The sequence below is a fragment of the Larus michahellis genome, chromosome 2, assembly GCF_964199755.1.
Source record: "Larus michahellis chromosome 2, bLarMic1.1, whole genome shotgun sequence".
Taxonomy (NCBI): domain Eukaryota; kingdom Metazoa; phylum Chordata; class Aves; order Charadriiformes; family Laridae; genus Larus; species Larus michahellis.
The window spans coordinates 77,912,048-77,927,871 of NC_133897.1; the positions used below are offsets into that span (position 1 = coordinate 77,912,048).

General features: G+C 44.9%; 1 protein-coding gene across 3 annotated transcripts in view; it reads left to right on the forward strand.

The window, feature by feature from the left end:
• The window catches only part of SLC22A23 (solute carrier family 22 member 23), a 114,181-nt gene that overhangs the window by 22,973 nt on the left and 75,384 nt on the right, over positions 1–15,824 (forward strand). For all 3 annotated transcript variants that reach the window (XM_074576047.1, XM_074576048.1, XM_074576049.1), the window contains exon 3: positions 1,003–1,157. In XM_074576047.1, the coding sequence (XP_074432148.1) occupies positions 1,003–1,157 (155 nt within the window). The remainder of the gene's footprint in view (positions 1–1,002; positions 1,158–15,824) is intronic.

Here is a 15,824-nt window from a genome sequence, read left to right on the forward strand (position 1 = left end):
TGGTGCTCGGTATCATTCTCCTTGCACAGGAAGAGGGGGAGGGGGAAGGGAAATTATAAACACTAAGCATTTGAGTAAGAGATGTAAAAGTCTCCTATTCCTTTGACATAAAAGAGCCAAACTCTGCACAAGCGCCCCCACGTTCAGCGGCAGCAGAGCTCTTCCTCCTCGTCGGCGCTGCACCAACACGTGCCACTGCAGGTTGCAGCTGCAAAGCCTGCCTGCAAAGGAGCACTGCGAATCCTCACACCCACGTTGCCAGTAATCATTTTTTGGAGCGGTTTCTTCCTAGTTCTCCAGTCGGGCTGGTTTTGCGGATCTCAGCGGTGGGGATGTGAGGTGGAGGGATTTGGAAGTCCACCATTCTCCTGCGAGCATTACTATCAGCTCTGTAAGGCTCAGGGAAGTGACGCGAGCCCTGTTCGATGCTTGTTCTGTGTCTGTTAGGCTTGCCCTCAACAACGGGGCCAAGGAAAATAGGTTTTTGAGCCTGTTCCTCTTGCAGAGTTGTCTGAGAAGCACACGCCTGTTGGGAAGAAGGGAGCTCTGCAGTAAGCTCTGTGGCTGTATACTGTGGAGAAATAATAATATACCATGCTATATATAACAAGTAATACCATATACTCTACTGTGCTACTACAGAAAACTCTGAGAAGTTTTTTCACCTCCAAGGTATTTGTTTATGGCCTTACTGTAGTTCCTAGATGTTTCCTTGTTCAACTTTGGTGTTTTGGGACTGATTTTTAAATCAAGTGGTAATGTATTATGTGCTGTCCTTGCTTAATCCCATCGGAAATGAATTTGACAATGCAAAGCTGATGGAGGAATCTGGGGTTTAGCAAGCAGAAAAAAAATTGATAAGAATGAAACAAGCATTAAAAATGGATGGTAATATTTAGAATGGATTGCATGATTTGTTCCCCTCTGTTAGGTGTTATGTCCATCTAGCGTTATGTCCAACTTAGCTTTTAACAGCATTTCTCCCTGTTTCCTTATTTTTAGGGTTGGTCGACGGCCTGTACTGCTCTTCTCTGTCATATTCATTTTGATATTTGGACTGACTGTGGCACTCTCAGTGAATGTGACCATGTTCAGCACACTCAGGTTTTTTGAGGGGTTTTGCCTGGCTGGAATAGTCCTCTCCCTGTACGCACTACGTGAGTATGCCTTCATCGCCCATCCAAATGTGTCTTTGTTGAGTGCAGGGCTTCCTGTTCTCCGGCTTCCCGCTTAAATCCAAACAGGTCAAACTAGGATCGTAGGGTCTGAAAAGGCTTTAGCCTGAATTTTATTAAGGAGGTAAGGACTTAGAGCTGTCTCTTTAGGTTGCTACAGAGCAGTCTGTGAAGCTGTTTGCGAGCTCATTTTAGAAGAGTTGTAAAGTGTTTTGGGTTTGCTTGTTGTTATTTAAACCCAGAAGTCATCTGTGTTGTGGCTATAGTGTGTAATGGGAGTGGATTTCACCTTGCAGTATTGAGCTCAGTAGGACACCCCCCACTCTCACTGTCTCTAGCGGTCTGTATTTCGGCACTTTTTCAGAAATTCCTCTGTTACTTACAGCAAGACATCCCATGTTCATGAGTCAGGATTGTGAAGTATAGCAAAAACATGTGAGAAAACCCTGAAGTCCTTTTATCAATAACTGTTTTGTTGGGTTTTGTGATTTTTGTCGTTTTCATGGGAGGAGGGAAAAAAAAAAACCCCACTGAGAGAAACTTAGGCGAAAGCTTGTAAGGAATGTCTACATGCTCATATCTGGGGTGACTGGTAAACTTGTAGCCAAAACATTTCAAAACTCCTTTCTGAGGCCTTGCCTTTGGAGAGTACATGAGGGATGCCACCAGCCTAATCTGCACCCCTTCGATACGCTCCAGAGAGCTCCATCTGCTTGCGCTTCCTTGGCTGTTTGTAATTAATAGGTAGTCCTGCACCAACCAAGGAAAACACAGAATTTCTCTCTTTTTATTCTGACCCTGGAAAAGTATTATCTAACCATATCCTGGAAGTTGCTGTGCAGATCTTCATAAATTTTTATTTACTTCCTATTGTACATGGTATCTAACCCATCAAGACTTTGCATAATATCCTTACTCTGCATGGAGTGCTTTGTAGTATTAAGTTTCACAGTATTTGTTTTGATTTTGGTGTGCACCAAAGGGAAAAGAGCCTGACTAGAGTATAAAAAAGTTTGTTCTGTATTGCATTTCTTTATTATAGCTGATATGGTACCCAAGATACGTGTTTGTTTCTTCTCTTGCCTTTGATTATATAATTGGTATTGAGAATTTTTCACCAAAAAACAAAACTACCAGTGAAGACATCACACTTTTATTGGGAAGTGTTTTAACCTGTGTGGTTCCTGTGGGAGTGGGCTTCAGCCGTTACCAGTAGGACATTCAGCTGGAAATCAGGCTTCTTGAGATTTTTCACTGCCCAGTGCAGCATGTTAGGGTTTTTTACTTTTAAGTGAGTCATTGCCACCAAAGGATTTTGTGAGGAAATGCCATCTAAGTAAAAGTTTCATTATGGACCTTCTGAGATCAGAGTGAGAGAGCGCACGTGTCACCTTAGATCAGACAGTAGCTTGCCAGCCAAGGCTTTCATTCAGCAGATGGGAGATGCTGGTTAGTTTATGCTCTGCTTGATCCAGAGGAAGGATTTGAGTCTGTTTTGTTTTTTTTTCTTGTTGTAATTCAAGTGTTTGCTATAACTACTGCATGCGTGTGTCCATTGCAAATGGGCAGCTGTCTGGATAGACAATACATGGATGGAGTCTGTAGGTGTTAGGAGAGATCTGTGTGAAATTAGCTGCAACCTGAACATCAGTGCAGTCCTATGGAATTGGGACGATGTGAAAGATGCAGCACCTGTACCTCTGACCTTCTGGCTGGGGTGCTGAGGGGAGTGGATTTTTCTGTATTAAATATTTCCATTTAAGCAAACAAAAAAAGCTGTCATTGTGGGAGAGGATTAATCTCTAGAGCTTTAAAGAATGGGAGGAACAGGGTTGGGGGTTTTTTGTTTTGTTGTTGTTGCTGGTTTTGATCGTAGTACTCAATCCGTTAGGCTTCCTCTCAATTTAGATTTACTATCTTTCCCTTTCTGCTACAATCTGTAGCATGCCATTGCACTCCTTTGTGGAGTCATCTTCTGTTTCTTATCCCCTCTTCCCTTTCTCTTAGTGGCCTTGATTTCTTCCCCTGGAGGTTTGTTGCCCCTGAATTCCCGGCTGGCTGCCCTGAGCAGAACAATAGAAAGTGGGAAGCTTGATGTGCTAGACGCTGTGCAGAAACAAACTGTATAGGCTTGCATAGCCTGCAAAAGTAATTAGCCTGCCACAAGGATCCTTTTACACTGTGTTGAGCTTGCTAGTTGTGCTGGGATTTATGGCCTGCCTAAGGGAAATTGTAAATAACAGTCCTGGATGCTTTGGGAGTGGGAAGAGCACCGAAGTGCTGTCTTTAAAACACAGAGCTGCCAAGGCTGAGCTGCCCTCACTGTTCAAACCACACTCTTCTTAATGGCCTAATGCTACTTTCCTACCTGTCAGCCCTAAGGTGCAGAGTGAGCCCGGAGACAAGCCTTGCCTTCTGTGGAGGGTCAGCACTGAGTCCCAGCCGCCCGTGTCCCTCTGCGGGCTTTCCTCAGTGTTGCGATGAGTTAGCATCTTGTGGCCTCCAAGTACAGCCTCTTGCCTGGAGATGTTTGAGACTTGTCTAAAGAAACCACTTTTGGATGTTGATTTGTTAAACCGAAAAGCTTTCCTGCAGCTGTGGTAGTTCTGTTGGAAAAAGTGTTCCGGGTCAAATTTCTTGGGAACCTGCAGGAAGAGACAGGCTTGGTGCAGGTGATGGTGCTTGCTGCAGAGGAGTGGACCCAGGGCTTTCTCCTCCCAGGTGCTGTGGGTCATTGCTCATCTAGGAGAATGCGTGAAAGGCAGTTAATCCTCTTCCACTGACCGAACATGCGCAGCTTTGAAAGACTTTTGTTTCATGCTGATGTGGAGGTGGGGGGAGGTTTTACCATCTTCCAGAAGCATTTTCCTGCCCTGTACCCAACCTTCAATGGGTTCCTGTGCTCCTGAGCAGCTGGTACACCTCTTGTGTGGTGAGGCACCAGCAAGGTCCTTGGGAAGCTCTCCCCAGGAGGCTCCTGATATGCCACGGTCTGATGCACGGAGCTGGAGCCATTTGCTGTGAGATGCTGGTTAGGTCCTTGCTATGTTTGCTGAGCAGATTTCTGTGGAAATGGGCTGCCCCTTGTTGGAGGAGAGCACTGGGAGTGGAGGCAAAATGTCCAGAGAGAGAAATGGTGGAGGGGTGCTAAGGAGCACTCTGGCTGCCATGGTTGGAAGGGTATGTATGGCCTGCCCGGCAGTTAAACGTAGAAAAGAGTGTCAACTTGGGGACTGGAGGAGGACAGGTGGTTTAAGAAATGGCAGGGGAAAAGTTGTTGGTTTTTTGTTTTTTGTCCCTCTGTTTCACCAGAGTGTCTTTTGTCCCAGTATTTGCTGCTGCGTGCGCATTCAGGGAGGAAGGACGGGCATCCTGCAGCTGCTGGCTCGGCACGCTTGGATGCACAGCGCTGTAGCCTGCCACCCAGCCGAAGACAAGGAGGTTTGAGTTTACCGATTGGGGTGGAAAGTCTTGTGGCTGGTCCTGTGAGGAGTTTGCTTTGTCCAAGAGTGAGGGGAAGAGGTGTGGGAGCCCCGAGCAGAGACACCTGTGCCTGAATAATGCCTCAGCTGGTGCCTGTGGACTCCTATAGCAGGCAAGGCGTGCCACTCTTGCCGCAAATAGCTCTGCTTGCTGGTTGCAACTCATGTGGGGCAAAGTACACTTGGCAAATGTGGAAGTCATGGGAGAAAGCAAATTTGATTATCTTGAGGGTGGGGAGGGTGTTGCTTCTGGGTCACTTTAGTCTCGGCTGTGACCCCGGGGCAGCCTTTTCCTGTGTGTTTGTGCAGAAGGCCAGATGCTGCGGCTTTCTCCGTGTGGTTTCCCTTCCTTAGGGCTCGCTTTCACGAGCCGGCACGAGCTGATGCAAGAGCTCTCATGGCTGAGGGCAGGAGTTCCCCCTCCCCGATCTCCCCCTCTCCTCTCACGTGCTGCTGCCCGAGCCCTCTGCGGGAGAAGCCATCCGCCTTCCCTCCAGAGAAGACCAAGTGCTCTCTTGTCAGCGGGATGGATGCGCCCTCTGGTCCTGTGTCCTCTTCCTCTGGGAGATTTTCTGCTGGGCATTGCATCCCATGCAGTGCCCGAGTCTGGGGGATAGAGCTGGAGCGTGGCCCCGTACCACGCAGGGCCAGTTAAATGGGTAAAAACAAGCACAGGTTCCCTCCCCTTCCAGCTGATCACTTCCTTTGCCATATCTGTCTCCTCCCTGGTGTCCCTGCTTTTGTCACTTTCTGGAGTCGAAGCTAGGATGATGATATTAATTAAACTATTTAGGGGGGAAGGGAAGGTGGGGGGGAAGAGTCATATTTTTCTGGCAAATGCTCCTGGTAGGTTTAATGAGCCTCCCGTTAAAGTGCTGTGTGCCATTGCTAATGACGGTACCTGAGCTCAGACAGCGCAAGCCATGGCGCGGGTTTGCACACAATTGCAGGCTGTTCAGCAGTTTCATGGGTGACTGAACTACAGATTACGCTGCAAAATTAGAAAGTCTAGACTTGAATGAACCAGTAAATAGGCTCTGGAAATAGCTTTGCTGAAAGGGAGACAACATCCTCTCAGGTTGGAGCGAGGAAGCAGGGGTGCCCCTCCAATATGTAGTAGCAGGATGAGTAGGCACGTTGTTTCCTTTTATGCTGTTAGGAGAAAAAAAGGTAGAAACGCTGTGGAAAATCATAGGTTGTGTTTCAAAAGCCTGGAGAAGCTTGGCAAAGGCTTCCAGACTGGTTGAGACGTCCAGCTGTGATGTATCTTTCTCATTTACAGCTAGGTCAATCTAACCTGCTACTCCTGTAAATTGCACAGGCACTGATCTGAGAGAGGTTAAATGCAGCTGCTTAAGATATTTATTTTTTTTGAACATGTATCCTGGAAAGCTAGAGTGGCGTGCTTAGACAGCTTGCTCTAGGCTGAAGAATGAGCAAGTGCCAAAACAGAACATGGAAGCCTCTAGGTGTTGGGCTGTAATGATGTCAGATTTGTAAAATAATTTTGCTTCCCGTCAGGTGTCAGTATAATGGGTGAGATTTATCTCACCCCCTCCCCTCGTTTTTTTTGGTTTTTTTTTTTTTTCTTCTCTTCCCTTCCCTCCCAGAAGTGTATAGGCTCAGATCCTGGAGCATCCCAAGTTTATAATTCCCACCTCCCTTGGAGTTTGAATTGTCTAAACAATATAATTGCTTGATTTACTCTCCATTTTCCTCTCCTGACTCTTCAGCAGCAAGCATGGCCTTGGCTAGGCAAGGCAGGTGAAACACTGCAAACTGCAGGCTCTGAAGTTATTCTGTGTAATCTGAACCGGCTCAATAAATAACTCTGCAACACATTCCCAAATCGGACGGTGTGGAAAACATCTGACTGCTTTTCAGTGCGTTGACATGTGCTTTAAGCTCTGCAGTAACGTGCAGTTCTCTCTGCTGACAGGTCTGTGATAAGATCAAGGTTGTTAAGCCACCTACCTTCTGTTTATGTAACCAGCCTTTCCTTGCTCTGAGTCACTTGCCGCAGATCTGGTAGGAGTGATCACAGAGGGATCCACTGAACGAAAACCTTACTGGCTCACCCTATAGTGACCATTAATTGATAAATGGTAAATCTTTGCTTAAAGAGCAGCCACGGGCTGTTCTAACATTGAGATGGGATGTGAGTTTCTGGAAACAGAGCTCTGTATGCTGGATGCAATGGCATCCTTGGGTGCGTCAAGAAGAGTGTGGTCAGCAGGTCGAGGGAGGTCATCCTCCCCCTCTACTCTGCCTTGGTGAGGCCGCACCTGGAGTACTGTGTCCAGTTCTGGGCTCCCCGGTTCAAGAGGGACAGGGAACTGCTGGAGAGGGTACAGCAAAAGGCTACCAAGATGATTAGGGGACTGGAACACCTCTCTTATGAGGAAAGGCTGAGGGATTTGGGTCTCTTCAGTCTGGAAAAAAGACGGCTGAGGGGGGACCTTATCAACACTTATAAATACTTAAAGGGTGGGTGTCAGGAGGATGGGGCCAGGCTCTTTTCAGTGGTGCCCGGGGACAGGATAAGGGGTAACAGGCACAAACTTGAGCATAGGAAGTTCGACTTAAACATGAGGAGGAACTTTACTTTGAGGGTGGCAGAGCACTGGAACAGGCTGCCCAGGGAGGTGGTGGAGTCTCTGTCTCTGGAGACATTCAAAACCCACCTGGACGCATTCCTGTGCAACCTGCTCTAGGTGACCCTGCTGTGGCAAGGGGGTTGGACTAGATGATCTCCAGAGGTCCCTTCCAACCCCTACCATTCTGTGATTCTGTATTTTTACTAGCTTTATGCAAGAACTGTTAAAAAAATAGTATTAAGTAGGAGCACTCCAGCTGCCCAAAAAAAAAAAAAAAAAGAGGAATGTGCATGCCTTTCATCAAATGCCTGGGGGCTCAATTTATGCAAGAGTGGAAAAGGTTATTGGAATTACAGTACTCTCCTTATAAGTATAAATCTTCCTTGCTCTTCATTGCTTCCTTCAGTACAATCAAATTATGACTCCTCATATAATCTGCTGGCCTCCTTCTCCTCAGCACTTCCTCTGAATTTCCTTCCCTTTTCTGACGGTCAAAGCAGGTATGAGCTCTTCTAGGCACACGGCGTCTGCCATTAGGGCGTGGGCTGTCATCCTTATTTTAGCCCCTAAAATCTGTATTCTGGAGCAGAGGTGCCCTCGAAGCATTGTTAACATACTGTCCTGAACCCTGGAAAAACTATACCATTTGAGGCAGTCTGTTTGAAATTAATTTATACGAACTCTTAAAGTATGCCAAAGAGGAGTGAAAGGAGGATCTTTCTAAAGCTCCTTGGGAGGTTAGAAGATGTTTGGTTAATGCAGACATTGTAGCAGGATCAAATTTTCATCAGTTTCTTCATTTCAGTTGCTGAAAATCTTGTGTGTTATCAATGTGACCAAAAAGCCTAAGGAATGAATTTCGTTTGAGGTAGTTCCTGTATAACTGGTCAATTGGGAATGCAATTAGGGTGCAAAGCTGCAGTTGTTACACTTGTGATGATGACAATCAGACGAGATTAGAGCACACTTGCAATTTCCCCGGTTCAAAACACAGCTTGCATTTACCATTTACAGTGTCTGTCCTTTAATTGTTCCAAACCAGCTCCAGCAGTTTGGGTACACTCAGTATGCAAAATCTTACCTTCTGTCATGCAAATACTTGTAACGGTAACTGTTCAGTATTGTAATGACATTTTAGCGGATTTTTATTTTATTTCTTTTTTTTAATCTGAGCAATGGCAAATAGACTCACAGGTCTGCTCAGCCCTGTTGTGCAGCTAAGAGGTCACTGCCACTGAGAGGAAACAGGGGTGGTTCCTCTCCTCCCCCTCCAAATTCCTTTGCATTTTCTCAGCTGCTCATACAGCCATGGCTTCCAGCTACAGGGGGGCTGTTTAAGATGGGTGTATAGTTAAATCCAGGAAGTTTCCTTCCACTTTGCAGCTCTTTGACTGACTTGTGGCTGAAGTGGTGTTAGAGCCTTACTGTAACCTTAAGGTATCTGTTCCCCCTGCTTCCCCCCCCGCCCCCTTTGTTTTAGGACAGCTGCTAAATGGCTTTTCCTTCCTACAGCGTTGTGGAGGGTTGCTGGTAGCAAAAGCTTTGCATAACGCATGTGCACGCATCCGTGCAAGCCCTGTCCAAAGTGACTGATGTCACTGTCGGGATGTGCGTGGTCTGTGTCTTGCAGAATCCTTCGGCCGCTGTGCACCAGCACAGGGCCACTGCCAGCCAGCCATCCCTCCTGAGAGCCGGGCTCGCTGGTACTGCTGAGGAGTCCTCCTGGCAGGAGAGCAGAGCGCTTCCACCGCCATCGTCAGGTCTGCTCCTTCTCACCAGTTAATTCAAGCCTTCACACTGTGCCCTGCCCAGTGCCTGAGCTCCACCTACTCTGCTTATTTTGGCCGGGAAAGGGCTATGTACCTCACAGTCACCAGGGTTTGATAGTGCAGGAGTATCATAGCACTGGTGCATGTCTGATACCGTTGCGGGTTTATGGTTAATCCCATACTTCCATGACCTGGGAGGTATGTTGTGGTTTGTTTTTCTCTGAGAAATGCAAGTGGTTTGGGGACAGAGATGTAAAAGCTCTCCCACTTGAGATTTTCTTTCATTTTTTAAAAATTTTTTTATTATTATTATTTTTTCCTAGGAGGAAACTGTAGTTGTTGCAGAGAGCGTCAGAGAGAAGTCATACATATAGAGCCTATCCTGCTAAATCTGTTGGCTTACTGAGTTTTATCTATCCTGTTCCTCAGCTGTGTCCTTACTCTTAGCAGAACATGAAAACCAGATGGGCCAGTGTTGGAAATGAGAGGGGCAGCAACCAGCTGCCCTTAAGGTAGTCAGCATACAGGGTTGGACTTTATTTTTCCCCAGCTGCTTCTTCCAGTGAGACACAGGCAAACGCACATTTCTCTTGTGTGCATGTGTTAACTTTCTGCTGCAAAAGGAAGCACACGTAGGTTCCTAAATCACCTGTGAATGAATAGTGCTTTACTTCTTTTTCCTGCCTGTCCCTACAGGTTAGGTCGTCAGGAAAATGCAAGCCAAATTATCGTGGCAACAGGATGTGCATAGAGGAAGAACCATGTGTATGAGGACAGTGGGTTTAGAAGTTATATGTAGTGACTTGAATATTCAAGTCCATCAACAAATGTCAGCGCACAAATTCACATAAATATTTATGTGCCTTTCAAGAGGAACTGTAACTTAACAAGGCTAGCCAAATTTCCATCCCCAGTCACGCAGACATGACTCCTATTTTCTTGCTTACAAATAACATAACCCCACAGGATTTTTACTAGTTCAAGTTAATTAAATTTCACTCAAAGCATGAAATTTGCAGGCAGCACTCGCTGCAGTATTTCTACAAATGTGTATTATTTAGTCAGATAGAATAAAAAGTTCACTTTTGTTTTAATTCTTTGTTTTATTTGTTGCCAGTCTACAGAACTTAATCATACATGCTGCACCGGTGCTCGTATAACTCATTTTTCTTTTTCAAAGAACACCGCGCGATGTTGCATTGTGGATGAATTTCTTTATAAGTCATATGCCGCAATTACTGATGGACCTAAAAGTATGAGCTATGTTTTTGTCTTTTGGAGAACATCTGGTCCCATAAATGAATTGTGCATACACTTACGTAGTTTTTAGAGATAAGTTGAGATGTAAGCGCTTGTTAGTATCTTGAAAACTTGTTTGCTCGCATTCTTTGAATTCTGGTTATGGTGTGAATTGTGAGAGCAGAAATCGGTTTATCAAGTCTAATGAATGATATGCAAATCTTTGCAAGCACTACTCCAGTTTTGCATATATGTGCTGTATGTCTGCTTTAGTCACCCATACATTCGGTAAGGAACCTTTCAACTATAGTTAATCTTGAATTTAGGCTTGGTAATAAAACAGGTAGAGTCCTAGAGAAAAAAGGTGTATGAGGAAGGCTTGGAAATGTAGCTGTTCCTTGAAGAACAGTGTCTGTGCTGAACTGTGGGAGGAGGGAGCATGGTCCAGTATTTGCATCATAAGTTGTGGATCCACCTTCCTGCACCTCTGTGAGTGATTCCCTCAGTTCCTGGATGCCTCAGCATCTCCCTGTAACCATCTTGTGTTTGGAGGAATTCAGAGCAGACTAGCCTTTCTTGTGGCTTCTCCTTCCAGCTTTCTGTCCTGTTCCTGTGGCAGAGATCACGCTCTTGCAGAGCAAATAATTAGCTCATACACCGATGCCCCAGGCCTCTCCCGTACAGTTGGACATTTAAGTGCAAATACATCTCCATCAGCGACTTAACCTCACCTATTCAATAGATTAGGTTAAGGACATGCATTTTGATCTGCTGCTGTTTATTCTCCGAGGAGAATAATCTCTGGCGGGAGCAGCGGGGGAGCGCAGTGTTTGTGCCTGCCTTGGCCAGCCGAGACCCGAGGAAGTGCCTTGGTGTGGTGGAAGAGGCCAAGCTCTGCTGGAGCACTCTGCACTGTAATTAATAATTCTGTTAAAAATGCAGACTGGAAGACCTGCGTGCCCCAGTACTAAGGCATAGGTAGGTTACTTTATGTACCATCTGTTATCCAAACACTTGAGACTGGTTCCCCGGAGAAATGAGGAGGGTGTTTTCTCCATGTAGCGTTCAGTTCAATAGATATTCAAGCACATGGACCAGGGATCGTTGTCTAAAATAAATAAATGAGTTCTTAGGGTGTTCTGCTTGATGTGAAACAGCTGTCCAGAAGGAGCAAAGTGTAGCTCTGTCAGCTCATCTTTAAGGTCCTTCTCCAGTTCCACTGTTGCTTCCGCCCTGATTTCAGTCCCATGCTGGTAGGCAGTGTAGCTGTCTCCTGGGGGACAGGGCTGTTCTCCCTTGGAGCACTCGCTTTACAGCTTTATAAAATAAGTCGGAAGAAAGAAAAGTAACAAAAAAGATACAGGAAGCACAATCAATAATGTGGTGAGGCAAAAAGCAATATAAGGGAAGAGATGTTTCTTTCTTATTATAGCAAACAAAAATGGATTGAAGGCAGGGAGGAAAAACAAAAGCAACTTAAAAAGATTGTATAATGGTAGAAGCAGCTTATGTGGTGAAATTGCAACCAGCATTCCTGATAAAATCTCATTTTGGTTTCATTTATAGCTTTGACTTTGAAAAGGGGTTTTTGTCTAGAACTTGACTGACTTGTTTTTCAAGGCACAAAACCAAATCTGTGTTTCTAGGAAGCTTGAAGAAAATTAATTAAAGAGCTTTTGAATTATAGATCCATTAAAAATGACTGTGCTTTGAAAGTTAAATAAATAAATAATGCTGTCAGTGTTAGTCATCTACTGGGAAAAAAAATGGCTTCTCTTGTATCTGTACAGTAGAGAAACCCAATTACTGCACTCCAAAGCTTTGGAATTTGGGCAGGAGAAGCTTTGATTATATGAACCTTGACTCTATGCGTACGAGTCTTTTCAGATGTCGTGTGTGAGTTTAGAGTTGTGAATCAGCCTGAAGTGATGTCCCATTCTTGCTTATTTTTTTTTCTTTAGTGTCTGTGCTAAGTCTGGAAGAAAATATGTGAAGGTCAGTCTGCATCTTGTAAACTTAAAACCTGATGGATTTGACTTTTTCAGGAGGCAAACTTCACCCTTCTTGACTGAGTAAAATAAGTATTCATGCAGCTGCCTTTCTTCCCTGACTTTTCCTTGATGTTCTTCTTTGGCTGAGGGTAGGTGCTTCACATGGGCCTGGGGTCAGTTACGTGTGGCAAAGCAGAGAACAAGAATAGCCAATGCACAAACCAAAGAGGGAAAATAAAGAAAATAGAATATGTAATATATACAACAGCTGTCTTTTCTCTCTTGTTGCTGATAAGAGTCAACGTGACAGATATTTTTCTAAAAGAAGAGATCTGCTTGTATCCAATGAAGAATAATAGCAGCAATTAAAGATTCCGTATCCTGGTTATTTTGGAAACAAAAACACGGCCAGACAAAGCAGGCAGTGTGTCATGCTAGCTTGTGTGAATCTGAGTCGCACTGCTGCCTCAGTGCTGTACTTTGCTGGGATCCTGGCGGGGAGTTGTAGTGCCTGGTGGGACTTGCACTGGAGATACTACTGCTTTTTCCTGCCAGGACAGCTTCGCGTATGACTTCTGATTAGGAAATACTTATTTACTCATAGTCTCTGTCCCTCCTTCAGGCCACTGACGCATGTCCTACTTGCCCGGTGCCACTCAGCTGCAAGGTGTCTCTGCTTACAGCAACGCACATGAAATACCTGACAGAAGTGGACTTCTTTGAGAAATAACCCACTTGCCTATCCAAGCGGCAGAGGGCATTGTCTTTATGTGCATATACAAAAAAAAGATCCTTTCTGCTCTGATTGCTGGGAGTAGTTAAAAAAAATCTCAAAATGACAGTGCAGGAACTGGCTGAAGCGTTTGCTCTGCAGGAGAATCTGACAGCAGCTCGGGGCCAGCCTAAGCTGACCTGGGTCTGCCCATCCTTCCCTGGCTGGTGCTCACACCTACTGCTCGTCCCACAGTGAACTGATTCAAGGGTGTAAACCAGCAGAAAACTACTGATTTTGTTGTTTGGCTTTAAGTCAGTTTGCCCCTGGTCTCCTTCCCCCCAAAATCTTACCGCAGGGTCGGACGAGTGTGGGCAGATTAAAGGTGAAGAGCCGGAATGGGTCACTGGGGAGTCAAGGAGAGAGGAGGGACTGCAAGAGCCACAAAGCTAATTTGGCTTGCCATGGTGCTCTGCTACAGATGCAGCTTAAGAGCCCTTGCGGCTTGCTCGTAGCACAGATTAATCAATTCTTGCAAGCTTATTGCAGCAACCTTAGGTTAGGAAATTCTCTTGGTGGAAGCAGATTAGGCTGTTACAAGTCACTGTGAAGCTTGCCGTTATTCAGCGTGGGTCATTCTTGAACATGGGATTTAAAACTTTTTTCTTGCAGGCTTTTTAAAGATTAGACAGTGTTTAATTGCATCTTGGCAGAGACAGCAGGTCTAATATGTTTAGAAACGTATGTCTTGGACAGGTCGACGTTTCCACCCTGCATAGCTCTCTTTGTTTGAAGTAGTAGCAGATGCAAGTCCTTCCACCGCTTCTAGGCACTGACTAACTTGTCTTGGAGAAGAGTGGATAAACTGGCAGTAGAGAAAAGGATTCTTAAAAATAATTTATAGAGATCTGCGTGGCTTTAACTTTATTTACTTCAGCTTTCAGAGTGAGGAAACTGGCTTTGGATTTATTTAAAACCTCTGAAGCCCAGCTGGAGAACCAAATATGATCAGATCTTGGATATGAGATTTCCACTTTTCTGGCTGGCTTCTCTTAGCAACATCCAAATTAGTGAATAAATAGAAGCCTCCAGTCTGCCGCCGACAACAAATAATCTGTGATTCAGAGTAAAACATCTTGATCATGGACTTGGCAGTCCTAAAACTTCAGGAGCAGAAATGCAGACCATCAATCTGATATTACAGTACTGGAAAGACCCAGTTGCTTTGAAAAGGTCATTTTGTTGCTGTCCCGTCAGTTTTTCTTCCATAAATTTTACCCTTTAAGGAGACTAGAATTTATTTTTGGCTTTAAGATAGAAAAGACGGTTAGGGCTTGAACTGTGAGAGGCAGAGATGATGATGTTTGTGTCCAGGATAAAGATCCTGAAAGATACTCTGCATTGAATTGTCTGACCAGCTCCTGTGACCTTGATCTTCTACTTGGAGCATTTGAAAAAGTTTTTAGGATTGTCATAGTGTTCCTTTTTTATTTCTGCTTGCTTCATTAATTTTTGATTGCCACTTAGGTGGCTGCCACAGCATGTCCGTCTCTTTTAAAATATTATACTGTGTAAAAAAAAAAAAAAAAAAAAAAAAAAAAAGGGAAGATTTATGTGTTGAGACTTCAGCTGTATCTTCCTTTTATTTTGTTATAAATGGTAGTGCTGAAAAGAGCAACTTTCACTTTCTCAACACTGGAAGGAAATAATGCTTATTCTTTGGGAAAGACATCTATGAGAAAGGTACACTACGACACTGTTACATTAAGGGAATTCACTAAGATTTTGTAAGATTTCTACAAAAATAAACTTGTTCTGATGATTCTGAATTGGTAATATTGGCCTGCGAAATATTACGTGTAATTCTAATTTCAAATAATAGAATTTTAGTGACTTAAATTTAAGATGTTACTGTAACAAGGTTAAATGCCAGACCAAACAATCTCTAAGGGTTTTTTTTTCATCCTGCATTGCATTTACACTTGTACAATGTGTAACTAGTATGAAATAGTGCTGTTGTGGTATAAACCATGAGACGATTTCAAGACAGGTGTTCAGTGTAAAATGTATTAGATTTAATTTCACTTAAAAGCTAAGTGTATACACCTACGCATTTGAGAAACATAAACATATAAACTGTCAAAACTTTCATTGTCCCTTTGTGCTGCAAACTAGTGTATCGTCAGAAATAATCTGTTTTCCTGTTGACTGAGGAGTTGTACAGGACGGGGATGGGATGTGGCTGGCAAAGCCATCCCGTGTTGTCTGTACCTGGAGAGGTTGGCAGCGGCGCCTTCTCCTCTGAAACCCTCTCGTCCTGCCCCAGCGCAGGTATGTGTTGGGAGGCGCTGGCAGCGCGGTGCGGGTCTGGGGGCCAGCAGAGCCACTGCCTACGTGTCCCCAATATCCCACCCTCAGGGTACCACTGTTTTCCTGGCGGTCTTTAAGGAAACATTTTACTGCATGGGAACTGTGCTGCAGCTGTGATCCCAGTAAGATACGAAGGTTCAGCACTTACTGGACGTGGTGTTCCCATTACTGTGGTCACCACGTAGGAGAGCTGTGTTTGCGCTCTTGTAACTGCACCTTAACTCCCAAGGTGAGCCCTGGGGGAATCACGCAGCAGCTCCTGCTGCCGGGAGGAGCAGCCCGGCTCACCCGCATCCCTCCTGGCAGCCGCTTGCTTTCTGCTGGCTTTTGACATTTGTCTCATCCTCTTCAGCCACTGAATCCAGCCAACATGCAAACAAAAATTCGCTTTTCTCTGCTGAGCTGATTTTTCTGCTCTTCTGTTGAAATATCCAATTAGGGAGCAAACAGATGCAAACATCAGAAGTAAATGTCAGGGGAGGCGAGAAT